Genomic DNA, 27,022 nt, shown 5'->3' with positions numbered 1-27,022 from the left:
GCTTGATTTTATAGAGCGAACGTATATTATTCTATATTTTCGAGCTTTCTAAGTGTAATAACATAAAAAAGCACGCAGGAAGCATCATGGCGTTTGAATAATTCCATAAGATTAATCAAAAACATTGACAATAGTAAATGTAACTACTACATTTTTTTATATGTTATTAAAAAACCATATTATTATTTTTTTTAATTTGAAAAATGTTTTTTTATACATAAAAAAAATTCAAATAAATTCATCGGAGATAAAAATTATGCACACAAATGGTTAAGTACAATAAACATGAATATAAAAATTTGAACAATATTTAAAAACATTTTTTTTCATACAAAAAAAAGATAAACATATAAGACGAATAAAGAAAAATCAATTAATAACGATGAAATAAATATTTATGTATGAATTAAGAAAAAATTTCACTTCTTTTATTTAACTATTTACAACGCAAAGGAATATATTAAATTATTTTATAAGATATAAACACATAATTAATTATCATATTTATAAATATTCATATTTTCAAAATTATAATTTAAATCATCTATAGCTTTTGTTATTTCATCGATATCATCAATATTTATATCATCTGAGTCTTGATCATTTTTGGAATTTTGTTTGTTTTTATGAAAATTTAGATTTATATTGTTATCTTCATTATTAGTATTATTATTTTTGTCATTGTGATCATCTTTGTTCATATTAACACTATTCACAGAATTTTTTTTATTTAAATTGTTAAGAGGTAATTGATTATCATTATCTAATATATTTTCTTCACTATCATTATTTTTATTTTCTATTTTATTATATTTGTTTTCTTCTGGAGTATTTATTATGCTAGATTCGTTCTTTTTTATTTCGTAATTTGTTAATTTGTCTTCTTTTTTCTCATGAATTTGATTGACAGTTTTGTCATTATGTTCATCACTAAAAGACGTGCAATATTTTTGTGTGTTTATTTTGTCATTTTTGTCTTTTATATCCGTTTTTAACATATTCTCATTTTCTTCTGTGCAATTGACATTTGTTTTGGTCACATTGTCCAAAATATGAACATTTTTATCGGATACATTTGGATAAGTTATTTTATTATCATTCAAACTAAAATCAAATGCTTCAAAAATATCATCATAGTTTTTATTGTTATTATTGCTGTCTCTCTCTTCTTGTATATTATTTATAACATTTTCTTTTTCGTTATCGGGGATAAATTCCATATTATTATTTTTTTTTATGCCTTTACTCTGTTCACTGTTTTTACTTGAAAAAGTTAAATTTTCGTAAATCTTATCGTCAATACCATAACTTACATTATTCTTTCCAGTATTTATCGTATCATTGTCAATATCATCAACAGAAATTGAATTTTTAGAGACAATTTTATTCACACTTTCTGAGCTTTTAATCTTTTCAGGTATATTATTATGGAAAATATGGCTATTGTCATTAATATGATTTTTTTCAAAATTTATTGAATCATTCCAATTGTTCTGTACAATATTGTCAATATTTAGTATGTCAAAGTTGGTATTTGTTATTTCTGCACTATTAGAATTACTTTTATTACTTTGTTTTTTTTGAATGTTATTTTTATTTGTAAATAAATAATCTAATTGGTCTTCTAATATCGATTCCTTTTTATCAATCTTCTTTTCTTCTGTATTATTTTCATTCATTATGTTAGGAGTTGTGTTGTCGATAATAATGGGGCGATTTTTATTGACAACTGTCTGTAATTCTTTCCCATTTAAAACATTATTATGAATAAAATTATCTTGATGTAGTTGTGGCATATAATTGGTGGCAGTTTTGTTATTGTTATTAAAAGTTTCTTGTTCTTTTTCGTCATTAAATTTAAGCTCGTTAAATACGCTATATATATCATCTATTTCGTTATTTTTGTTCGCTTGTGCAGGTCCATTTGTTGGCTTTTCTTGGGAAAAAAAAGAGAAAACATTTTCATTACTATTTAAACTGATGTTTGAATTATTAATCATATTAGCATTTTGATTTCCTGGGTCATTTTTAACAGAGACCATTTTGTTAAATCTATCAACTACGTCGTTATTATTAAAAAATAATTCATCATTTGCTCCTATCATATCATTATTATCACTGCCTTGTTTATCATTTGTTGGTATATTTTCTGTATTCCATGGATCAAATTTGTTAAAAATGATTTCATTCATATTTGGTATTGTATTTTTTTTTTTCTTTTTTTTTTCTTTCCTATTTTTGTCTTTTTCTTTTGTTGATTGTTTTTCATCACTCATTTGTTGTTCTTTATCTTTTTGGAGTTCCGTTTCTTGTTCCCTCTCAATTTTCATTTTTTCAAAAATGCAAATTTGGTCATTAATATAAAGTAGTGAATTCAAAGTAACGGAAATATTAATATTTCCTTTGTAATCCGATAACTTATTGATACTGAGTAAAATTTGATCTTTATACTTTGATATGACATTTATACATTTATATTTTTCACTATCATTATTATCCATATTTTTAATTTCTTTTAAAATTCTGATAATATTATTTATTTGTGCTAAATTTAATGGTAACTCATGTAAAATATTATCATCCGAAAAGGATGGTGAGTTTTCAGCATTTTTTACAAAAAATTTCTCTGATTTTTTTATTATAGGAAATGTAATTCCTTTTTCTTTTAAATTTCTATATTCCATAAAAAACGTTGTAGCTATGTGTTGGTATAGTATAAATGAATCATGCCATAATTGTAGCATAAATAAAATTTTTCTTTTTATAAAATGAAGTCTTGGATCTGTGGCGACTCCAGGGTGTATTATTGGAACGATAAGAAATTTTGATAATTTTGATTTGACATTTTTTGTTATTGATTTTTTTAATGTGGTTGTCTTTAATAATGCACTTATTTTTTTCATAAAGCTTTCATCAATAAATCTTATAAAAAATAATCCTAAATTTTTAACACAGAAATTTAAAAATTCTAAGGATATAACCACTTCTTCAGGTACATGTTTTTTTTTTAATTTTTTTCCAATAATTTTAATCGTATAAATTATTATATTTACTTTTTCTTGCATATATGTTAATACATTATATGCTCTATATATATCTAAAAATATTATATCATTTAAACAGTTTATATTTTTATCATTGTATTTTAGCATTTCATTTGAGTCAATATTTCCATGATTTCTTAATAGATTATCAAGGCATATATAATATGTTTCATCATTTGTTATATTCCTTAAATTATTTATTTCAGTCATATAGTTATTACCAAATCCTTTTATTATATATTTTTCATTTAATATTTCTTTATTATTTAAAAAATTTTCTAAATTTGAGCTATTAATGCTATTCGTATTTGACATTTTAGAACCATTATTACTATAAGTACTTATGTTACTTTTATTTATTACATTATTTCCATATGAATTATTATTACTGCTATAAGCATTTATTCCTTCACTATTCCTATTTCTATTGTTATATACATTATTTTCATAATTACGGAAAAAATTAAAATCATCTTTTCCTTTATTATTGTTATCTTTACCAAAAAAATTTTTGGCATTTGTCATATTGCTCAAATAACTTATCCCTTTTGAAAAATGTCCAGCTCCTGTTTGTTTATCGTAAGATGTATTATTTAATGAAAATTGTGATGGACCTTTTCCATTAAAACTATTACCTCCATTATAGCTACTACTATTATTTGAATTATTGATATTGCTCATTAAGTTACTAAATGATTTAATACAAGTATTTGACAATGCGCTAATATTTGAACTGTTGAATAACTTAATTGACTTTTTTTTTCCGAATTTAAATTTTCCATCAGATGAATTTCTTTCAAGACTTGATGGCATTCCCCCTCCTACATTTTCATTATATTTCCAATTTGAATTATTTTCCCTTGGGAAATTACTTACGTTTAAATTGCCATCATTTATTACCACATTATTATTATATATATTATTTGGCGTCCTTAAATTTATTTTATTATCTTTTGCATCCTTTCGCTTTCTGATTCCTCCGCTATCCATTCTTTATTTTTGACATATAGATCTAAGTATTTGCTTTTTTTATAATAGTATTGATTGAATTGTGTATTGCACATAGGCACAAACTTCTGACAAAGACATATATATAATTCAGTCGAAAATATGCATTAAAACGAACAACTATTTATAATAACTCAGGGTTAAACTTTTTTTTTAATATTTATGATTTGATCGTATATAACATTAAAATTTTCCTTAAAGTAGGAATACATAAAATTTATGCTCGTTTTTTGGTACTTTTTTACCTTATTCTTGTGTTTATTTTTTTTATAAAAAAATTGCTCATTAAAAGTTAAAAATATATATATGTAAATAAAATTAACTGGTTTCTTTATATGGGATACAGTACTGTTTGTGTATTACTCTGGAATTAAAGAAAAAAAAAACACAACAATAAATTACCTTTGATCATTTCATCGAAGATACTATACTAATTAGCCACTTTTTGGAAAATCTTCACATATTAGCATGGGAATTTAATCATTTCAATCAATAAGAGACATAAATTACGTATATACTCATTGATGATAATCTTAACAATTGATAATATACATAACATGTATATCATTAAATTTTATGCAAAAAAATCATGTATATAAACCCTTAATTCGTGGTCATTAGCAAAAATAATTATATAATTAAAAGGATATATAATATATTTTTTTAAGTTAAAATATGCTTCCCCACGAAAAAAAAAAAAAAAAAACTTATATTACATATTTTTAACTATAAACTTTATTCTTTAGGATTTGTGCAAAATAAAATATGTATTATAAAAAATATTTAAGTTTCTCATCGATAGTATAAAACGTTTAAATGATAAAAATCATTATTTATAAAATATATAAATGGTAAATAAATGAATATGTATATAATCAAGTAATATTACTTAAATTTCTGAAATGGGTTAGCATTCATATAAGACCCCCCAAAACAAAATAAAATGAATAAATACATTTGTGTATATATAATTATTTATTTATAAAATAAATAATTGAAATTGTATTTTTTTTTTTAGTTATTATTATTTTATTTTTTATGTTAAAAATAGAAAAAAATAGTAGTCAATTAAATAGATAATAAAATAAAGTCAAAAGTGAAAGAAAAAAAATAAAAAAAATTTAATACTTATATTTTTTTTATTATTTATTTTTCTAATTTTATGCACACATCCAATATTATAGGGAAAAATATATTATGATGAATAAAAAATAATGAAAAAAATACATAAAAGAATTGTAAAAAAAACAAAACAAAAAAAAACAGGAAAAAACGGAAATATAACAAAATTAAAATAAAAAGAAAAGTTATAACAATACACGATATAGAATATATAAAAGTTTGTATTGGGGTGATGGTACATAACAATAATAAACCAATATATAAGTAATCTTAAGACAATATAAAAACAACAATAAACAAGTCACAAATAATGATAAAATAATAATTGACTGATACAAGAATGGCGAAATGCCAACTATAACAACACAATCCAAGATATTTTATAAATATATTAGAAATATAGATATATGTTGCACATATATTTGTGAATAGCATATTGTTATGCTTATAAATTACAATTTTTTGCAATAATAAAATTGCTATCTTAAATTAATATTGTTTGAGAATAAACTTTCGTTTCTCATATAAATTAAAGAATGCATAATTGATCAAGGGCAGGGGAATAAAATTTGTTAAAATTTAATTGAGCTTGCAATTTAGTTTATCAATTTATTTCATATATTTAGCTAACTTAATACTTAAGTGGAGTTTGATATACAAATTTTTAATTTTTTTTCACAAATAGTTAGAACAAACTCGCTCGTTCTCCAATTTGGGTGTATTTACTGGCCACGTAATCATAGTAATAAATGCACTGTTCTGTATGACACAAATGTATTAAAGATATCATACATAAACAAATGCAAGATAATATATTTTATACGTAAGAATGGAAAATAATATATATATTTCTTATGCTTTACACTTTGAACATTTTATAAATTAATTAGTGCTTAATAGCATAATATAAGGTTATGTTTCTGAGGAAAATAAAAATGCTTTGACAACAAACGAAGAAAGTATTATTTTCTTTTATCTTTTTTGGTATATTTGGAAAAAAAACAAATAATATGCATTTAATATTGTCCTATGTTAACTTATATGTATTTTTTTAAATGCATAATAAGATGAATATTGTGGGTATATTTTTTAGTCCTAACATAAAATGGATATTATTGAAAACATATATATTTATAATAAAATAATAAAACAAAATAAGCACGAGAGTGAAGCGCATAAATAAAATATAATGCTATTATTGTTGTATCTTCTGTTTATTACGACTTGTAATTATTTGTCTTATTCCTTAATTCCGGGAAATAAAAGACTATCGTTTTTGCCTATCCACAGTGATCATTCACGGCGTAATAGTGAAAATAAGATAATATAAATATGATGATTCCTCCATGTAGCTATATGATTGCATATCTTGTACATTTATGTGATTTACAATTTTTTTTACATTTTTTAGATAATTATACAAGAAATAAGAATAGGCATTTTAGATCTTATTATAAAAATGAAAAGCGAAAAGGGCGAAATTCTGGGAATAGAAATATTTATAATTTAATTTGGCTAGACAGCGAAAATAAGGATGATAGAGAAACTGAATGGTTAAATAATAAAAATAGTTCTAACAAAGATGACATGAGCAATGGTAGTGATATTATAAGTGATGATAACATTGAAAATGATATTACTGATAACAAAAATGTGTCAAACAATTTTCATCGATTCAACGCCTTATATGAAGGGGATGGAGACACTGAAGATGATAATATAACTAGCGAAGATTCAAATATAACTGATGAAAATGATGACAAATTACTTGATATAGAAGGGTTAAATAATGATGACAGAAAAATAATAGAATCGGAAAATAAAGTAACAGATAGACATAGGTACAATGTTTATGATAATGAAATAATAAAAAAGGATTCAATAGAAATTGATATGGATAAAGCTGATAAAATAGATAGAGAAAAAAGTGGATTACCGCCATATGTATATGAAAGTGGAAATGTATTTGAAAACGAACCTATGGATTATGAACCAGAAGTATATGATTTTAATACATATAATAAATATTTTGATGAATTATGCAAGGAAAAAAAACCAATAATTGATTCGTACCAATTAGATAAAGATTTATTAGATGATACATATTTTGATGCGAAGAAAGGGGGTCCTAAAACATTTGGGTTTAAATTTAAACAAATTCAACCAGTAAAATATCATCAAGGAAGATCATATACATATTTCTTTATGCATTCACACGAAGTTGAATTATCTCCTATTTTTTTAAATGCATTTCGAAGAGTTGCAATAAAACATTTAAAAGGTGGTAGGGTTACAGCTTTAAGAATACCTGGTATGAAACATGAATATTATTGTATAGTTGGTGTTCGAGAAAATTTTTTTGATTTATCACAAAATTTAAGGCAAATAACATTTAAAAATGTCCCAGAAGATGCAGATATGAATAATTATATAATTGGCAAATTTCGAATAAAAGGGCCAATGATAGTTGTAGCAGGTCATATGCAATTACCAAAAAATATTGAGATTATTAATAAAAATCAGTATATATGTTATGTTGCCGCTGGAAGTTATTTAGAAATGGATGTCAAGATAGAAAGTATAGAAGAATATGTGATGCCAGAATATGGATCTCAATCACGAAATAGAGATATATGTAAAGACAATTTTATTCATTTTTGTAGTAGTTGTACACCTGTAGAATATTTTGGTTTTACTGGGCAAAGACGAGGAATTAATTTAGATATTTTAGGCGAAATTAACATTGTCGAAATGCACACCGATGGATCAATAACTCCGAAAACAGCACTTTTAAAAACTATTGATTATATGTCAGAAAATTTCCAATATATAGAAAATGCTTTGCATAATAATTGCCATTCATGTGAAGATGGATCAGTAGAAGAAGAATTCCGAAATCCTGAATTTTATATGGATAAAGAAAGATATACCGATGTGCCATGGAATAAGTACAAAAGTACTTTAGAGGAAGTTGAAGAAACCAAAAGTTGGCTATATAGAAAAGACGTACATAGGCAATATAACATTGATCCAGAAAGTGCACAATCAAAACAAGAAAGAGAAATTTTATGGCAAAAGAAAAAAAAAATGCAGATGGAAATTAATAAGAGAAGAGAGCAAATCAAAAAAGGTCCTACTACAGAAGAAGGAGAAATTATACCAGATGATGAAAGACATGATTGTTTGCTAGATTGGCCAGTAGACAAATCTGAGAGAAATATGAATCCACCAAGATGGGTCATAGAAAGGCCACTCGATAAGACACCCCATATAGGTCACGAGGAAATTTATGACGAAGGAATTTGAAATATTGGTGTTAAGGAGAAGTATTGTTTTAATATTGTCCTAATAGAATACCATACTTTTAATTATCACTGAAAATCGCTATTAGTTTTTTTGTGTTACTATTTTTAAAGAAAAATAAAATTTTATGTAAATAAGCAAACGATGAAGCTTTTTATTAATTTATTTGAAGATACCAATATTTTATTGTTCATTGATAATGATTATAAAATATATTCATTTATATGTGGATAAATTGAGAAAAAAATGTGTCGAAATAAACAATTTTAAAAAGCACACACATATAAATATATTTTTTTATACAGTGAAGGAGGTTATATATGTCTATTATAATTAAAAAAAAATATATATGCATATAATTTTGTTAATTTACACCTTTTGTAACATATTTTTTGGTGTTTTATGCATAGTTTGTTTTTTGAGACAAATGATTTTATACTTATTTATGCGAATAAAATAAATATTGTCAAACATTAAAATATGCGTATATGTTTAAATTCGCTGTAGCTGTATTGTTTTTCTATTATAGTGTTTAATTACGTTTTTATTTTATATTTTTTTAGTAATATACTTGAAAGACTTTTAAATATGCAAAATTTTAATAAAAATATATTTAATTATATTTTAAATATATACCAAAATTTTAAACATGTTGCAAAGGTAATAAAATTATTTTTAATATAAAAAAGTAAATAATGTTTATATGTGGGAATTACAACATTAAAAATAAAATAAGAAAAATTATGTGTATATTTTAATGATTCGAAAGTTAATTTACCTGTTATATATATTATATATATAATATGCGATGTAAAAAAAAATATATTTTATTTTTATTTTGAATATATATTTTGTTTTTGAGTAAATTATAAACAATTTTAGTTTTTTTTCGTTTGTTTATATATTTGGGAAATGATTAATTAGTATGTGTTGCATTATAATAAAATTGGTTACGTTATAAAGAAAACACACTGATATTTGCCAAAATATAAATTAATATATATATATATAAAATGCATTATAAATATTACCTCCTTAAAACTTTTCTTTAGTTATATTCGGGTACAAATGCAATATAAATTTTTTATTAAAGTTTAAAGTATTGATTGTAGAAGGTAATTTAAAAAACGCATAAAGAATAGCAATTCTCCATTCATTTGGAAAAAGAAAAAGCAATTTGCACATATAAGTTCATGAATAAATGAACAAATAATATCAGTATATATGTGTGTATATGAAGACCTAATGGATGTTATAAGCACATGGATGTGTCTTTATCATTGTTTTTGTTTTCAAATTATCTAATAGGAAAAAGGGACCAATTATAAGTATTATTAATATATAAAAATGTTAACATTGATCTCAGTTTGCTCTTATTTATTTTATACACACAAAGATTCTATATTAAGTTTGGTGGGGTTAAATAGCGAAAATGGGAATGCAGATCACCAAAATGAGGGAAATATTCAGAATAATAAAAAAAAAAGGAAAAAAAAAAAAAAATATGATGACGAAGTAAGATATTTTTCAGATTCTTATATTCGTAAAAAAATGTATATATTAAGAACATATAGCGATGTTGATTTTCATAAAAAAATATATTATAAAAAATGAAAGACAAAAAAGAGAAAAAAATATTTTTTTAATTAAATGAGTTAAACCACAATTTTATTTATTATTTCTTATATCGTAAGAAGTTTTTATAATTAATATAAAAGTAAGACTAAAAATACATTTATATTTTGAACATTATTATTATATACAATTCTTGATATTTTATATTATATATAATTGTGTGTTATTATATTTTCATATATTATATTTTCATATATTTTATTTTTGAAGCTTTTAATTTTGATGAATTAAAATATTGGCTTTATGTGACTAATATTTCGCCAGAATTAATAACAATATTATATTTTGGAATTCATATAATATTTTGCGTGTGAGAATATTCATAGAAATATTATATATATTTTTTTTTTTTTTACTAATTTGCACCTTTATAATTATAATTAATACCTCTAAAAACACTATTATTACGTCGTTTTTTGGCATAATATTTGGTTATTCTAAATAAGTACAGTAAAAGACAGTAATTAAAAAAAGAAAAAACGTGGGAAAAATATACTATTAATGCTAATATTATTATTAGAATTTCTTAGGAATATGAAATAACTTGTACACAGTCGCATGCCCCCTATTTAAAATGGGTATTTGGACAGTGATTCTTGTATTATGACTTCGAAAGAAAATGTAAACATAACAAGTATTATTTGTATCTATCCACTTTTATATATGAAATATTATTTTTAAATATTCTTGTAATTGTGTATGTATATATATTTTTGTTTTTTTTTCGTAAGAATAAATTTTAGAATATTACGCAATATAATAATAAAAATATATATTAGGAAACAAATATAAAAAATGGACAATTCAGATAATATAATAAATGATAATAATTCATTTAATATAGATGATTTGGAAAATAAAAAATATATAAATATAGAAATACTTTATGAAAATGATTATAGTTTGTATTCACCATGTATAGATGTTGATGGATCGTTATGTGCTACTTCAGATAATGGCGATATGCTTAAGTTTATATTAATAAATCCCAAAAGGGATGATAAAAATAGCAATTTTTCTACATCGTCAGAAGGAACAGTAGATAGTGATAAAGATTATTTGGATGTTGAAGATAATGAAATAATTGAAAAATATGTAAAAAAACATAAGAATAAATTTCATGTACAAAAGGAAATATACGTAAATATGGATTTAACATCAGAATGTTTATCATCAGATAACGATTATAATTTCTATATATATGATCCAGGTAATGTACACGTTTTTCTGCACACATTATAATATTTTATTATAATATAGATATACATAATATGATTAATATGGTGCTTATATTTTGGCATGTATATGTTTATCTTTTGATTCTCTTTTTCGCTACCATAGTAACCCGAGGGTTGATGGTCATAAATAAGGACAAAAAAATGGAGATATATACCGATGAGTTTGAAGGTCATACATTTAAAGGAATAAATAATTTGGTGTATGATAAAGAAGATAACATTTTATATATTGTTGATTCAGGAAATATGCAGGAAGAAAATAAAAGTAATTTATATTACATAAATAAAGATATCGAGACAATGCTTCCAATGAATATTGAAAACATTTCATATATTAATAGTATTTGTTTATATAAAAAAAACAAAAAAACAATTATATATGCTTGTTTAACTAAAGAAAATCGAATAATACGATTAATAAAAAACGGAAATTCATATATGAAAGCGAACTTTTTATATTTAAATGGGAATTATTCACCTGTGTATATTTGTACAAATAATACTAACCTTATAATTTTACTCAAAGATTTAAGTGGGTGTGAAAAAAAAGGGAAGATTTTAGAAGTAAATATAGATGGTAAAATTGTTAATTCAGTTTATATTAATGGAAATGAGTTTAATGGAATATGCTATGATTACAACATAAAAAAATATATTTTTATAGAAAAAAACATTATATACACATATGGAAATAGCAAACTCAATCGCACCCCCTAATTTTTTGCGGAACAAAATGAAACAAATAACTAACTAATGAACAAGAAACATAAATGATTCCATCATTTGAGTCCAATTTTTCTATACCTTTTTGATGGCACAAGAAAATTTTCATTTGAGGAATCTTCCATTTCATTTTAACATAACTTAGATTGATGACTTTTTATTTGATTGTTTTTATCATTGTTGTAGTTGACCCGTTTTGTCATTCCTTTGAGTTTTATATTTATTTGATGGATTTTTGGCGGAAGCCCTTAATCTTTTTACTTTTTCTACAACAGCAAATCGTCCAAATCCTTTCTTATTTTAAGTTTCACATTATTTTGCATATTTAATGTTACAGCCAATTGATTTGAAATATGGGGCTGTTCAGCTAAGCCAGTAGAAAGAAGAGAATTATTAACTGTATCAATGATTTCATCATCAGTTAATTTAAGTATAGTATGTTTTGTTTTGTAAAATCGCAATAAGGATGAATAATATGCATAAGCTAAATATAAAAGCTGTGTATTTGACATCCATGTGTTTAGATAATTTGATACATTAGCATTTTTTAGGATATACTCATTTGGGTTTAATTTTTGTATATTTAAATCTTTTATTTGTTGATAAAATAATTCATCTGCTTCATTTAATAAAATAATACTGATACCTTCCTTATCACTTCTAGCTGTACGTCCAACTCTATGTATATATTGTTCTCTTGATATGGCACAATTTATTTGAATAATTAATGTAACATTTGGATAATTAATGCCTCGTGCACTTATATCTGATGTAAACAAAATTCCAACAGATTCTAATGCGAATCTATTTGATGTTATTTGCCTATATATAGGTTCTTTTTTTCTGTGTATTTCATAAACTGATATTTTTAGCTGATTTTTGAATAAATTAGCGTAAAATGATGTAGCTCGAGCAGTTGGGAAAAAAACTAAAATCTTATAATTAAACTTATTTAATCTCATATGCTCAACTAATAAATTATATAAAATTATAGTTGTATCAATAGATTTATGAAAAATAACATATTGTTTTAATTGATCATTAGTATGTTTTGAAATATCTTTTATACAATTTAAAAAAAGATAATCTGGTTTACACATTTTTTTTCGTATTTCATTAATATTATGACATAAAGTTGCAGATAAAAGAATATTTCTTTTTTTTTGTGGCAAATAAGTTAATATTCTATCTATATCATTTTGATATCCATGACTTAATAATTGATCCGCTTCATCAATTATTAGCATTTTTAAGTTTTCAAATAAGGTATTAAATAAATATGTACATTCAAAATGATCTAACAATCTTCCTACAGTACATATAATAATATCTGGTTTAACTCTTCTTATATTTATTTGATCTTCTCTTCTTTTTACACCACCAATTAATGTCAAAACATTAATATTATTTTTAAAAGTTAATAATAATTTAGCTTCATTATAAATTTGATTTGCTAGTTCTCTAGTTGGAACTATTATAAGTGTATGGACGCTCATAATTCTATTTTTTATTATATCATCAATTACTAAAAGTAAATATGATATAGTTTTTCCAGTTCCTGTTTTTGCTTGAATAAGTAGATCATTTTTTTTTTTCTCTTTTATTACATTTTCATATATTATTTTTTGAACATCTGTAAAATGCTTGTATTTAAAAACTTCTATTAAACTTTTTCTTATATCTTTATCAATCTCGATTGCTTCTTCTATTGAAACATTTTTGTTATCATGGTCTGTTTGTTTGGTGTATTTATTTTGTTCTGTGACATTAGATTCATCAGATTTATTATTCCATATTAAAGTTTCATTATCTTTTTCTTTTGGATTTATACTTTCTTTTATTACATTTGTTGGTTCGTTAAGTTTATTTTGTTTCTCTGTTTTATCACTTTCCTGTGTATTTGATATACACTGATTTATAGCCGTTTTATTTTCGTATGATAATTCTTCAATACTTATTTCATTATTGTGTATTTCATTTTGCACAGTATCAAAAATTGTATTACTCTGTTCATTACTATTGTGAATTTTACTGTATGATATATTTTTATTAGTATAGCCCTTTAAAATTTTGTTTTTATTTTCATAAAATATGCTATTAATTTTACTCACATTGTGTATATGTTTATTCTCATTATTAGAGAAAATGGAATGTTTAAAATTGGCATGAAAAATTAATAAAATATTCTTAAATTTGTTGCAACTATATTTATTATTCAAAACAACGGAATGGAACATTTTCTGTATCTCCTTATACGTTTTTTTCTGTCTCCTCAATGTAAAATATATAACAATGTTTTAGTGAATCATATAAAAAAAAGCATAAAAACATGTATTTATATATACTTATGCAAGTTTAATTGTTGTATACATTTTTAATTATATACATATAATCCCATTCTTCTATATTTAATATATTTCATCATATATTTTTTGCTGTACATATGATAATTACCAAAATATGCATACATTTATACTACATAGAATATGATTGCTAATTTGTATATATTTTTTTATGATATATATACCGAGTCCTTATAAAATTATATAATACTAATTTATAAGCACATGTTTTGACTTTTTTTTAACATTTTCAATACTACTCTTATATTTATAATTATATTTGTTTTGTTCAAGTTTTATATGAATAGATAGGTATATACTGTTTTAATTTTTGACTTCTCCTATATATGCATATATTTGGATCCATTTAATAATATGTAAAAAAAAAATAAGCTACACTTTATTATAATCATTTTTTGAGGCATTTCATAGAACCATCATTATTATATAACAATATATTTTTTTTTCAACAAAATATTATATTTTATACACCAATTTTATCGAATAAGTAATGTATATATGAATAGTGATATGTTGGGGGAAAAAATAAAATGAATGAAAAGGAAGATATTGAAAATAAAATACAAAATGAAGTACCAAAATTAAATAAAATCGATATGGAGAATCAAACAAAGGAAAGTAACCTAAATGCAGAAAGTGAAAAACATGATGAAGAAAGAAATGAAAAACATGATGAAGAAAGAAATGAAAAACATGATGAAGAAAGAAATGAAAAACATGATGAAGAAAGAAATGAAAAACCTGCTTCTAATGACGAGGGGGATAATATTAATGATTCTCAACTCGACGAATTATTTGAAGATTTTTTAAAAGACGTTGAAAGCATTTCATCAAATCAAAATATCCCCAAAGAAACAAATAAGCTAAAAAAAGAAGATGCTGAAAAGGAAATAAATAGAATATTATCGAATAAGAATAGTTCACCATTTGAAATACTTGGAATACATCAAAATATAAATCTTGATATTATAAAAAATAGATATAGACAATTATCAATTCTTATTCACCCCGATAAATGTAAACTTGAAAAGGCAAATGAAGCGTTTCACATTTTAAATACAGCATATGAAGATTTAAAGAGAGATGATATTAAGGAACAATATAAAAGTGTTTATGAAGTTGCAAAAAAAAATATAGTAAAAAAATTAAATTTAAAAAAAAAAAAAAATGATATAAATGAATATCTAAATATAGAAGAAGAAGAATATGAAATTACTAAAGAGATACAGCAATTGATTAATGAAGAATGCGAAGTTTTACTTAAAAAACAAAAAGAAAAATTTGAATATGCTCAAAAATGTAAACTAGCTAATTTGAAATATGTTCAGGAAAAAGAAGAAGAAAGATTAAGAGAAGAACTCAAAAAAGAAGAGGAACAAAAATTATGGGCAGAAAGACGTGACGAAAGAGTAAACAGTTGGAAAAGCTATAAAAATGAAAATATAAAAAATGAAAAAGAATTTCATTTATATAAAAATATTAATAAAAAAAAAGAAGAACGAACAGAAGAAGAACAAGAGCAAATTAAAAAAATGTCTATAAAAAGTAATGTGGAAAACCATACATATAAGAAGCGAAGGAAAAATTGATCAATTCGCTTTTCTAATCAGTACAATGACAAATATAGGTATATAAGACCACAAATTATTGATTTTTTAGATTTTTTTTTGTAATGTCGTGTAAATGTTTTTTTTTTTTAATCGTGAATATTAGATTTACGATTTTTTGATTTAATAAATAAATGAAGAATAAGTGAAGAATAAATGAACACTATTGTCACCAATCTTATTAGGGATAGGAATACTACTATGACTATTGGCACATTATTAACATAATGTGTTTATAATTTTGTTTTATCTTAAAATTTATTTTAAATTCTTCTCACAAAATGAGGAGCAAACGAGTTTTTTTATACGTTCAAATAATTTTAAACATATTAAAAATAGCAAATAGAAGGATAAGTTTAGAAGGGAAACAATAAAATTAATAATATTTTGGTGTGCTTAAAAATAGACACACTATATGGATATATGAAACAATATTCAAATATGAAAAACTCCAAATTTACGAAAAAAAATATTTTATTTTCGTAGCTTTTTTTAATTATGAATTTTTTCCGTTAATTTTTATTATCATTATTATTTATTTATTTTTTTTTTGGGAAATTTTTGTACACATTATCATACACTTGAACCAGACTAGCCACCCCCTTTTTGACCATAGCGTTTGTGCTACTTTTGACGTTATGATATTCTTTTGTTATTTTACTGTACAAGTATTTGGCTATTTCATCGTTATTTAAAAATATAATTAACTTTAACACAGTTTTTATGATTGTCATTTTTACGAATACATTGATTTCTCTACTAAGTAATGATAATAATTCGTCGATAATAAAAATATCTTTTTTTGTATCATTATTTTCCGTTTTATTTATATCAATTTTATGAATGTCGATATTTTCTTTCTTTTCACTATATTCATTATCATGACTAGTACTATTCTCGCTATCGCTGTCGCTGTCGTTGCTGTCGTCGATGTTGTCGCTATCGTCGCTCTCCTCACTGTTGTCAGTCATATTATCGCTGTCGCTTTCGAAAATGGCATTTTTATTACTTTTCAGTTTATTTGTACGGTTATTTTTTTTAGCTTTTTTATTTTTTAAACTTTCCAAAGTTGCGCATTTTTTTGTGATTTTTCGTTTTTTCGATATTGAATTTGTTGAGTCTGGAGATGTATATGTGGGGTTATTTTTATTGTTTTTTTTATTTGTATGACTTGTTTGATTTTCTCTAATTTTTCTCATATCAAATAAGAAGAAGTAAAGTAAAGAAGACATAATGTCTGCGTTTTTATTATTTTCTTCAAAATTATATATGTGATTATTGGGAGGTGTCGATAAGTTTCTATTTTCAAATAAACAGACAGAAGGAAAAAAATTTAATTTTTGTAAAAATGTGTATGTATCTTTATCTTTTTCTTTTATATATTCCATATTTATTTTATAAAATTTATGGTTATTATCACATAAAAATATTTCATCTTTTAAAAATTTAAATATTTCTAAATTTTCATAATTTGGCAATGAAGGTTCTTTCATATAAAATAGTATATCCTTTTTATTTTCATTTTTTTTATTATTATCTTTATTTTCCAAATTAATAGGATTTCCATTATGTATAATACTATCATTTGGGCATTCTGATATTATATTTGATGATGAATCATTTTTTTTTGGAGGGATTGCTGAATTATTCATGTTGTCAATTTTAAAAACATCGGAGATGTCATCATATTCAAAAAATGATTGAAATATATTATCTAATAGAAGACAAAATAGATAAATCATAAGTTCATTGTGAAAAGAATTGAACAATTCAATTAATAATTGGTTAACTAGAGAATGGTTAAAATACTTTTTAATATTTTCTATTTTGATAAGTGGATGGTTGTCACATTGTGTATAAAGGGAATTTTTCATATGTATAAAATCGTTATCTTCAAGTGTATCTATATTAAAAATTTGTGTGCATTTATTAATAAATAAATAATAATAAAAACATGGTTGATCAAATTTATTATTTTCAATAGAATTCAAAATAAAATTTTTAAAATCCTCATATTGTAAAACATAATTTTTTACCCACTCATTTTTTTCCATTTTAAAAAATATATTTAAAAGTAATATTATAAATATGTGTAAATTAGATTTATTTTTTTCAAAAATATGAATATATCTTTTGCCTAGAAATATTAGAACATCTAATCCATATTTATCTTCTTCTTTGATGTAATTAAATTCTTCTACTTTTTGTTCCTTTTCAGCAAGTAAAATTTGTTCATTTTTTTCATCGATATTCATTTTTAGTATATCATTCTCAGATTTGTTCGTTTGATCATTTTCATCCAATTCATTTGTTAGGTTCTTTTTTTGATCTTTGCAAAAATCTTCAAACTTATGATTATCAGTTTTGTTGAAGATGTTGTTTGAGTTATCATTTTGGTATTTAAAATTTGTTAACAATTTAAAGAATATGTCAAATTCGATAATAAAATACAAAGCATTTAAATATAAGCTATTGGGAACAAATAATATAGCCCTTATATATAACTTTCGTGTATATAATATATTTTTCCTTATATTATAAAAATAATAAAGGTAATACATCCATATTAATTCATTATTCATATGGTATTTCAAGCTTGTTAATATAGCTTTTTCTAATTCTTCTTTTTTTTCTTTTAAAAAGCAAAAATTAAAATATAATAACCATATTTGGACATTATTATAATTTTTTTTTAGACATTTTTGGAATATTTGTATTATTCTTTTTACTAATGAATGATCAGATACACTGTATTGTAACAATATTTCAATTTTTTTTTCGACTTTTGCTATATTATTTTTATAATGTTTAATATAATTTTCATTTGCGTTTATTTTTTTCGTTAGCATTTTAATTTCTTTAGGGCATTTTGTATTTATAATTTCTTTCTTAAAATTGTTTAAATTTGTATGATAAGTTTGTATTAATTTTGCATATTCTGCAATTTCAATTAAAAGGTCTTCTTTTTTTTTTGTTAATCGTTTTACTCTTAAATTTTCTAAACTCATTTCAAATTCTAAATACAAAATATAATTTACCAACATAGGCATTGCACTATTAATGGTGTATTCATGATGCCTTCTTTTATTCAATATTGATCTTATTTCGCTTTCACTAAATAATTCTTTTCTCCTCAGATCGCTAAATTCATATACCATATTTTCAAGAACATTACATACCCTGCTTATCATTGTTTCCACACCTTATTTAAATAAATTGGATATATAATATGTTTGTACCAATGTAAATATAAATTACAAAATAATTTTTAATAATTATTATATAACCATACAAAGGCCTTAACCGTTTATCTTCCCAATATTCCTAACAATCCATTCCGTAACCACGGCTAGAAATAGTCAAATTACGCGATATTTTAACGTTTTGACGTTGTTTTAGGAAATAGTTATATATATACATTCCCCAGATAATTTATAATAGTAGAGGTTTGTCTTACAAGTTTCAAGATGATTTATTAAATACTAAGAATATGGTAATTTGCAAAAATGTTAAAAATTTTGTATCTTATTTATTATTATGGCTACTTCACTGTTACAGCTTCGTTTATTATGATTGTTATTTTATTACTTATTTTTTTTTGTGGTTGCTTCCATAATTTATTCTGTTATTGATAAGGTAAAACCAATTTATACTTGCAACTTTTATGCAAAATCCAAATATCTATATTTTTTCAAAACATTTTGTTAATAATTTTAATAATGATATATATAATTAAATGACTGTAAAAAGCGTAATTTTTAATTATTTTGACACGAAAAAATATATAACGAAAGCAAACAAAAAAATAAAAAAAAATAATAATATAAAAAAATAAAAATAATTGATGAAAAAATATCAAAATTATGATATATAAAATAAAAAATGGGGAAAAAAAATTAAGACTGCATATAAAGAATATATATATAGAATGAATATGTACCGTATAAAGCGAGTTAATTTTTTTTTACCCATTTGTTTTATATTTCTAAGAATAGTTGCTTATGGTCACATAGCTATTTTTTATTAATATTTTTTTATTAAAAATATATACATTTTTAAAAATAAGTAACAAATTTTATATTAGAAAAATGGGGAAATAAATAAATGCAAAATTTAAGTGTATGCAAACATTATAAAGAATGATATACTGGATCATTTGTATGCATCTCAAATATGTATGTTTTGAAGCGCCTTTATAAGTTATATGTATAGTATGTATATTCTTACATTAATGAGGATATTTTTATTGCATTTATTTATATAATTATTTTTGATAAATAACAACAAGCGCAATGGAGAATGGGATTGTGTTGAGCGGAGATTATATAAAGCTAAATAGTGATCAGGTTAAAAAAGTAAACAAAAATAATTTTGAACAAATTTATGATAAAGAATATGAAGATTTATACAGAAGTAAATGCTCAGGTATTATGTTAAAAACACCTTATTATCCATACAAATATGATATTATGAATACTAGTCATAAATATATACCAAAGATTGGCGATTTAGTTATAGGGATAGTAAAATCCAAAAAACTAGACTATTATCAAATGGATATAAATAGTAATTGTGAATGTATTATACATAAAATTGAAAGTTTTAAATATGCTTCAAAAAGTAGTTTCCCAAATTTATTAAATGGTACATTATTATATATGATTATAGAGAAAATAAATTTAGATAACAATATGGTCGTAGCTAGTTGTATAAACTCAGCAGATGTAAAATCGTGGATAAACTATGAAAATTATTTAGGAGAATTAGTTGATGGATTTTTATTTGCTGTTAATATATCATACGCAAAAAGTTTAATAGGAGACAAATGCTACATTTTAGATTTAATCGGGAAGGATGTACCTTATGAAATCGCTATAGGGCATAACGGATGGTTAGATAAGAACACAAATATAAGAGCAAGATAAAATAAAACGGAATTATTTATATTTTGCTTTTGTTAAATTAATTTACATGTGCATTTAAAGTATATGCATATCTGTGTGCTTTGTAATTAAAATGTAGATAATAATTTTGGTAATATATTATCTATTTTCATATTTTATTTTTATTAGGGTTTGGATAAAAACAAATGACCCACAAGAAACAAACATGATACGCAGCGCATTAAAACATTGTTATGGAAAAACCAATATACAGGTTCTACGCCCATACATGCAAATATATATACTCATTATATGTACACATATTGTGGAGCAAATATTTATAGAGAAATCATTCTACATATATTGTGCGTTTTTTTCTTTTAAGTGTGTACTTTCGAATTAAATGCACTTTTAAAAAAAAAAAAAAAAAATTATTTTAATTTTAATATTTTTTTAGATGGCTGTATTGTGGAAATCGATTTATAATTTATACAAAAGGGGGAACATAAAAAATAAAATATGAAAATATATTGCCAGGTGTTTTTTATTTTTTTGTTTCATTATAAATAATTCCAAAAAAAAAAAAAAGGTTATCGTTTCGCATATGATATTTTTAACTTAGATCCTTGTAATTCGTAATTTTGCAAGGCTGAAAAAATGGAAGACGAAAATAATATGTGTATATATGTATGCATATGAAGAGAATAAATGATATATGCGTGATCATATGTAAATTATTTAATTATATATATTTTTTGCATGTGTTTTTGTATGCGTAAGATACGCAATTGTTAATATTTTTCCATTTTAAAATAACTAAAAATTTGTCGTATATCCCAAATAGGGAATATGGACATAGATAAATAAAAATAATATGTAAGAAAGTGATTTTATCATTTGTGCAAATTTCAAATAAGGTACCTTTCATTGCGGATGTTGCAGAAGATTCGTCTGTGTAATCAACAAATGCAACATTTCTCTGTGGAATAATTCTGGCTTCAACAAATCCTGAAAAAGCTTTAAATATATCATTAAAAGCTTCAGTATTAACATTTTCATCAACATTTTCAACAAATAATATTTTATATGGAATTACAGGATTGTTTTGAATTGGTGCAAAGTTATTCATAGCATAAAATTGGGGGGGATGAATATTAGGAATATTGTAATTAGTATTATTTTGTAAGGGATCTTCACCTTTTTTGCGTTTTTTTTCTTCGTTTGCTTTTTGCTGAGCTCGGGCTATTAATGTTTCTTTATCCATTTGACTTAAATCAAAATTTTTATTTCTTTCCAATCCCTCATTATGCATAGCTTTAATATGGTTTATTTGCATTTCAAAATAATTTTGTTGCATTTTTTCAAAAATTTCTTTTTGTTTTTTTTCTCTTTCAATAATTTGTTTCGGTTTTTTTGGTTCTTTTGATCTTTCTACAAAAGTGCCATTTCTTTTTGTATGCACATCACTTTTATTATGTGAATAATTTATTTGCATAATCTTTCCGAATAAAACAAAACCTTGCAATGCATTTAAAGCTTTAGTTGAACTTTCGATGGTATCATATACAATCCAAGCTTGGCCTTTTCTCCAAAAAGATTTCATAACAATTATATCTTCAATTAGGCCATATTGATTAAAAATATTTTTTAAACTTTTTTTCATATCTTCACATTTTATTTTATCATTTAAATTTTTTATATATAATGTTTCATTGGGTGGGATATTAGGATCCGCTGTTATTACTTTGTTATATTTCAAAAGTTTTAAATAAGTTTTACTATTCATATAATTCATAGGATTATATAACATATTATGGGCATTTTGATACATTGCTAATGGTAAATTATTTGTCATCCCATCTGCATTGGGAAACATATTCATTGGGGTATTCATATTTTGAGGGTACGAATTATATGCACCCTTTACATTGTTCATCATTTTATTATTATAATTTGTGTTTGTAAATATGGGATTATTTTGTGAATTTATTGGATTATTTTTATTACTATCATCATTGCTATTATTTTCGTTAGGGTATTGATTTGAATCTGGAGGGGGAGGTATATCATAGCTCCATTTGCTGTTTCCAGCACTATTTAATCGTCCATTATTATTAATTTGTTCTGAATTATTAATATTTATAGCTCCTGAATTTTCATTATTTGCATTATCTTTGTCTTCATTTAAGTTATTACCATCCGAATTCGGAGCATTTTCCTTATTGTTATCATTGGAACATGTTTCATTTAATGAATCGTTGCTACTCATTTGTTTTAATTTCTCATGCTTTTTTTTTTCAAAAATTTTACATATTATGTATTTCTATACTATTGTTATAGTGAGAATTATCTGAGATATAATTAATACAACTTGACAATATATAACTTTAATGAAATTTGCAAGTGATTTGAAGTTCAAAATATATCGTACAAATACTTGGAGTATTCCTTTGAAATTATTAACACCAAATTAGGAATTTACAGTAAATTTAAAGCGTATATATTATATTATGGTATATATAGTTATAAACTTTGAAATATTAAAGGCATAATGAAAAAAAAAAATATATATATTTGTACAAAAACTTTTTCAGTTTAATAATGTGCATAAAAAATTGTAATCAATATATGTATGAATCACAAATATGATGAATATATTTTTCTTATTGTGATGCTAATAATATGTATATATAAAATAGCGCTAAAAAAATTTAGAAGAAAAAAATTGCATACATGGAGATTTGCTTTATAGAAATTCACTTTATTTCGTCCCATTTCGCTTTCATTTTGTTAATAAAAAAATTGAATATTATTATATACATTTATAAAAAATTGCTATAAGTATAACATAAATATATATACATGTTTATTTGTTAATTTGCATACTTTTAACATATATTTTTTGTAAATTTCTCATATAATATGGTATATATTAATGTAAACTTAAAATTTGTTTTTCATACAAATATTAATGCTATATGAGTTGACAATTATTATTTTCTCATATCATCACATATCTATATTTTATATTTTTTCACATAATTTTCGTTCAATTTAATATTTATTACTTTTAGTTTTTATTATATATATTTTTTAATACTAAAGAATGATCGTATGAGTTCTGATAATTACGATTGATTAATAATATGCATTATATAGTTTTGGGTCATAATAATAGCAGAGAATAATATATATATGTTACATGTATTGTTTTGCATATATACACATAACTATCCATGAATAATGTCTAGCGAACTCACAAATAGCGATTTCCGTCTCATTTTTGACAACTATGAAAAGGAAAAGAAAGAAAAGGAAAAAATAGTGTTACAAAAAGAGGAAAAGAAATTAAAAAGAAAGCAGAAATATTTATTAAAAAAAAAAAAAGGAGATGAAAAAGAAGAACAAAAATATAGAGACAGAGCTGAGGAAAGAAGAAAGGGAATAATAAAAGATATCGAAGATGCTAGTGTACTATATAATAATGAAAATAATACAATTGATGAATCTAAATTTATGGGTGGTGATGTTGAACACACCCATTTGGTTAAAGGTCTTGATTTTTTATTATTAAATAAAGTAAGGAATAAATTAATTGATAAAATAAATTCAGAAAAAGAAAAATCCAAAGGAAATAAATCGGTTGAAAAATATAATAATATAAAAACATTTAATCGTGAAGAATCAAAGCAAATATTCAAGCATTTTTTTTTATATGAACATCCACACAATATTCATTTTAAAAAAAAAATCGAAAATTTACATAATAATATTATGAATAATATGAAATTTAAAAATTTTAATAAAAATATCCATTTAATTAACTATAAATTTAATATAAGTTCAGAGATAGAAGAAAATGATATACCTATAAAATATATATATGATGTAAATGATATAAAAGTATGTCACACATATTATTTAAAGGATAGTATTTTAAAAGAACTTGATATTTGTTTTAAATGGCATATGGAAAATAGAAAAAAAAAGAAAAGCAAAAGATTGCCCAAAAGACCATTAACAACATTTTTTTTTAATGATAAGCAAATTAAATATGAAGATGAAGAAGATATTGATATTTTTAAGAATGATGGTACAGAGATTAAGAAAGATGAAGTGATATCGGAAAATAACAATGATGATGAATCAGATTCGGAAATGAGTGATGTTAATGATGGTAATAATATGGTGACAACTAATACATCTCAAAATAATAAAAATAATGTAAATTTTGAAGATAATACAAATTTTTTTATGCCACCTAATATAATTAAAAAAATGAATAACAATGTTACTAACAAAAATAACAACAGTTTAACGGGAAATATTTTTTCAGATACGTACGACGAATGCTACCCTCGATATTAGAAGCGTAGCTATTTTGTATCCGATTTGCTTATTTTTCTTTTATTTATTCATTTGTTGTCATAGTACATTTCTCAAAAAAATATATTAACAAAATATCGAAAAAAAATACTAAGCTACAGTCTATAACTTTAGGGGCATTATATATATATATATATATATATAATATATATATAGCGTGTTCCATAAACTTTTTGGATGACGTCATATTTATTGCTTATTTTATTTTTATAAATTTATATTTTTTTTGATGTTTTAGAATTAACATATATAAGTTATTTTTTTGTATTTTCATGTCTATTAAAGATTGTCTTTTTATTTAGCTTTTATTTTTACTTTTTAATTAGTATGATTATTCGAAGTAGTACTAATGGAAGTAATAATATTATCATTGATATTTTTTTTATCTACATTTATGTTGTTTTATTATTATTTTTATTTTCTCCCCATTTTTTTAGTAATTTTTGCCATATAATACAGCACTATATATGCTTCAAAATTTTTTAAGAAATATTTCAACCGGAAATAATTATATAATGTTCATTTATCACAAATCAATCTCTCTTTTAATGTATTTTATTTAAAAGATGAATGAGTAAAATATCCTAACCAAATAAATAGGTTAATTTTTATTAATAAAATGTACTTAATGCACACGAGGGTTATTTATAAAAAAGTATATATGATAAATAAATGCGTCTGTTAAAAATAAACATACCACATATAAATTCCTTATGGATATTATATGGAAAAATTAAGCCTTCAAAGAATTATGTAATCACAAAAATGTAATATTTTAAAACAAATTCGTTTGATATATTATTTCATATATATATTTTTTGGAAATGCTAACTACAGGCACTTTTCTTTTCCCCTTTTTCTTTTTTTAGTATTAAATATTAAGAAAGATAAATAAATATATATATATATATATATATATATGTAAATATGAGCACACGAAAAAGTATGTTTAAAAAGTAAACATGATATTGAAGAATTTTTTATGTAAGGTTAAAATGCTTTGATGAAATATTCTGAAATTTTACAAAAATATACAATATATAAATAACATATATATGGTATTGATAGTTTAGACTCAATTTGTGAAGAAAATTATTTTTTAAGAAACTGTGTTTAGCATTAAAAATGATAAAATGTGAATAAAATTGCAAAATAAATTCATAAAAAATGCATTTAAATATAATAATAAAAAATTAAACGCATAAATATATATGAATATATTTATATGTATCACATGTGCTTCATTAAATTTATTGCATGTTTATATACTATTTTGTATTAAAAATGTATGTAATAATATGAGGCGGGATATTTTATTGTTTTATATTATCATATTATTATTTTATTATTATCGTAATTTTTATGATTGCTTAAAAGGATTAAATAGCGAATAAAATAATAATTATCTTATAAATATTGGTAAAGCTTATCAGAAAAGTCAAAATATATTGGAACTGAAGTGAAGAAAATATGAACTAAATTAAAATAATAAACATTTATATAAAAATATTATTATATGCATTTGTAATAAAACTTATTTTTTCCAGAATGAATAATTGCCCTTATTTGTTTGTTGCTGCCTGATTTATGTTTATACACAAACTTATCAGTTTAATGCAACTTTCAAAGAATTTTTAAGCATTTCGTATTTTTAAAATAATTCACACTATTTGGTATAGATTAGTATTTTTATGAAATAATGAATTCAAC

General features: G+C 22.8%; 10 protein-coding genes across 10 annotated transcripts; 6 read left to right on the top strand and 4 right to left on the bottom strand.

The window, feature by feature from the left end:
• Nucleotides 1-491: 491 nt before the first annotated feature.
• Nucleotides 492-4,034, bottom strand: PY17X_1407900 (erythrocyte membrane protein; the record flags this gene model as incomplete). Its single annotated transcript, XM_725343.2, has 1 exon — nt 492-4,034. The coding sequence occupies one exon, from the start codon at nt 4,032-4,034 to the stop codon at nt 492-494; it is 3,543 nt and encodes a 1,180-aa protein (XP_730436.2).
• A 2,329-nt stretch (nt 4,035-6,363) lies between these two features.
• PY17X_1407800 (DNA-directed RNA polymerase subunit alpha, putative) lies at nt 6,364-8,480 on the top strand (the record flags this gene model as incomplete). The annotated part of the gene is made up of 2 exons (XM_022957426.1): nt 6,364-6,478; nt 6,586-8,480. 2 exons carry the CDS (start codon nt 6,364-6,366, stop codon nt 8,478-8,480), a joined length of 2,010 nt encoding a protein of 669 aa, XP_022812823.1.
• Nucleotides 8,481-9,824: 1,344 nt separating this feature from the next.
• PY17X_1407700 (conserved Plasmodium protein, unknown function) lies at nt 9,825-10,091 on the top strand (the record flags this gene model as incomplete). Its single annotated transcript, XM_725345.2, has 1 exon — nt 9,825-10,091. The coding sequence occupies one exon, from the start codon at nt 9,825-9,827 to the stop codon at nt 10,089-10,091; it is 267 nt and encodes an 88-aa protein (XP_730438.2).
• Nucleotides 10,092-10,907: 816 nt separating this feature from the next.
• PY17X_1407600 (conserved Plasmodium protein, unknown function) lies at nt 10,908-12,067 on the top strand (the record flags this gene model as incomplete). Its single annotated transcript, XM_022957425.1, has 2 exons — nt 10,908-11,322; nt 11,454-12,067. 2 exons carry the CDS (start codon nt 10,908-10,910, stop codon nt 12,065-12,067), a joined length of 1,029 nt encoding a protein of 342 aa, XP_022812822.1.
• Nucleotides 12,068-12,339: 272 nt separating this feature from the next.
• On the bottom strand, nt 12,340-14,310 carry PY17X_1407500 (ATP-dependent RNA helicase DBP6, putative; the record flags this gene model as incomplete). The annotated part of the gene is made up of 1 exon (XM_725348.1): nt 12,340-14,310. One exon carries the CDS (start codon nt 14,308-14,310, stop codon nt 12,340-12,342), a length of 1,971 nt encoding a protein of 656 aa, XP_730441.1.
• Nucleotides 14,311-15,032: 722 nt separating this feature from the next.
• Nucleotides 15,033-16,025, top strand: PY17X_1407400 (uncharacterized protein; the record flags this gene model as incomplete). Its single annotated transcript, XM_720994.2, has 1 exon — nt 15,033-16,025. One exon carries the CDS (start codon nt 15,033-15,035, stop codon nt 16,023-16,025), a length of 993 nt encoding a protein of 330 aa, XP_726087.2.
• Nucleotides 16,026-16,582: 557 nt separating this feature from the next.
• On the bottom strand, nt 16,583-19,234 carry PY17X_1407300 (U3 small nucleolar RNA-associated protein 6, putative; the record flags this gene model as incomplete). The annotated part of the gene is made up of 1 exon (XM_720995.1): nt 16,583-19,234. The coding sequence occupies one exon, from the start codon at nt 19,232-19,234 to the stop codon at nt 16,583-16,585; it is 2,652 nt and encodes an 883-aa protein (XP_726088.1).
• Nucleotides 19,235-20,335: 1,101 nt separating this feature from the next.
• On the top strand, nt 20,336-21,449 carry PY17X_1407200 (exosome complex component RRP40, putative; the record flags this gene model as incomplete). The annotated part of the gene is made up of 3 exons (XM_022957424.1): nt 20,336-20,934; nt 21,116-21,200; nt 21,384-21,449. 3 exons carry the CDS (start codon nt 20,336-20,338, stop codon nt 21,447-21,449), a joined length of 750 nt encoding a protein of 249 aa, XP_022812821.1.
• A 67-nt stretch (nt 21,450-21,516) lies between these two features.
• PY17X_1407100 (U1 small nuclear ribonucleoprotein A, putative) lies at nt 21,517-23,195 on the bottom strand (the record flags this gene model as incomplete). Its single annotated transcript, XM_022957423.1, has 2 exons — nt 21,517-21,575; nt 21,848-23,195. The coding sequence occupies 2 exons, from the start codon at nt 23,193-23,195 to the stop codon at nt 21,517-21,519; spliced, it is 1,407 nt and encodes a 468-aa protein (XP_022812820.1).
• A 974-nt stretch (nt 23,196-24,169) lies between these two features.
• Nucleotides 24,170-25,294, top strand: PY17X_1407000 (RED-like protein, putative; the record flags this gene model as incomplete). Its single annotated transcript, XM_720998.1, has 1 exon — nt 24,170-25,294. The coding sequence occupies one exon, from the start codon at nt 24,170-24,172 to the stop codon at nt 25,292-25,294; it is 1,125 nt and encodes a 374-aa protein (XP_726091.1).
• Between the last annotated feature and the right edge of the window lie 1,728 nt (nt 25,295-27,022).

This window comes from Plasmodium yoelii (assembly GCF_900002385.2).
Source record: "Plasmodium yoelii strain 17X genome assembly, chromosome: 14".
NCBI classification, from domain to species: Eukaryota; Apicomplexa; class Aconoidasida; order Haemosporida; family Plasmodiidae; genus Plasmodium; species Plasmodium yoelii.
This window is presented reverse-complemented; position numbering and strand designations above follow the sequence as displayed.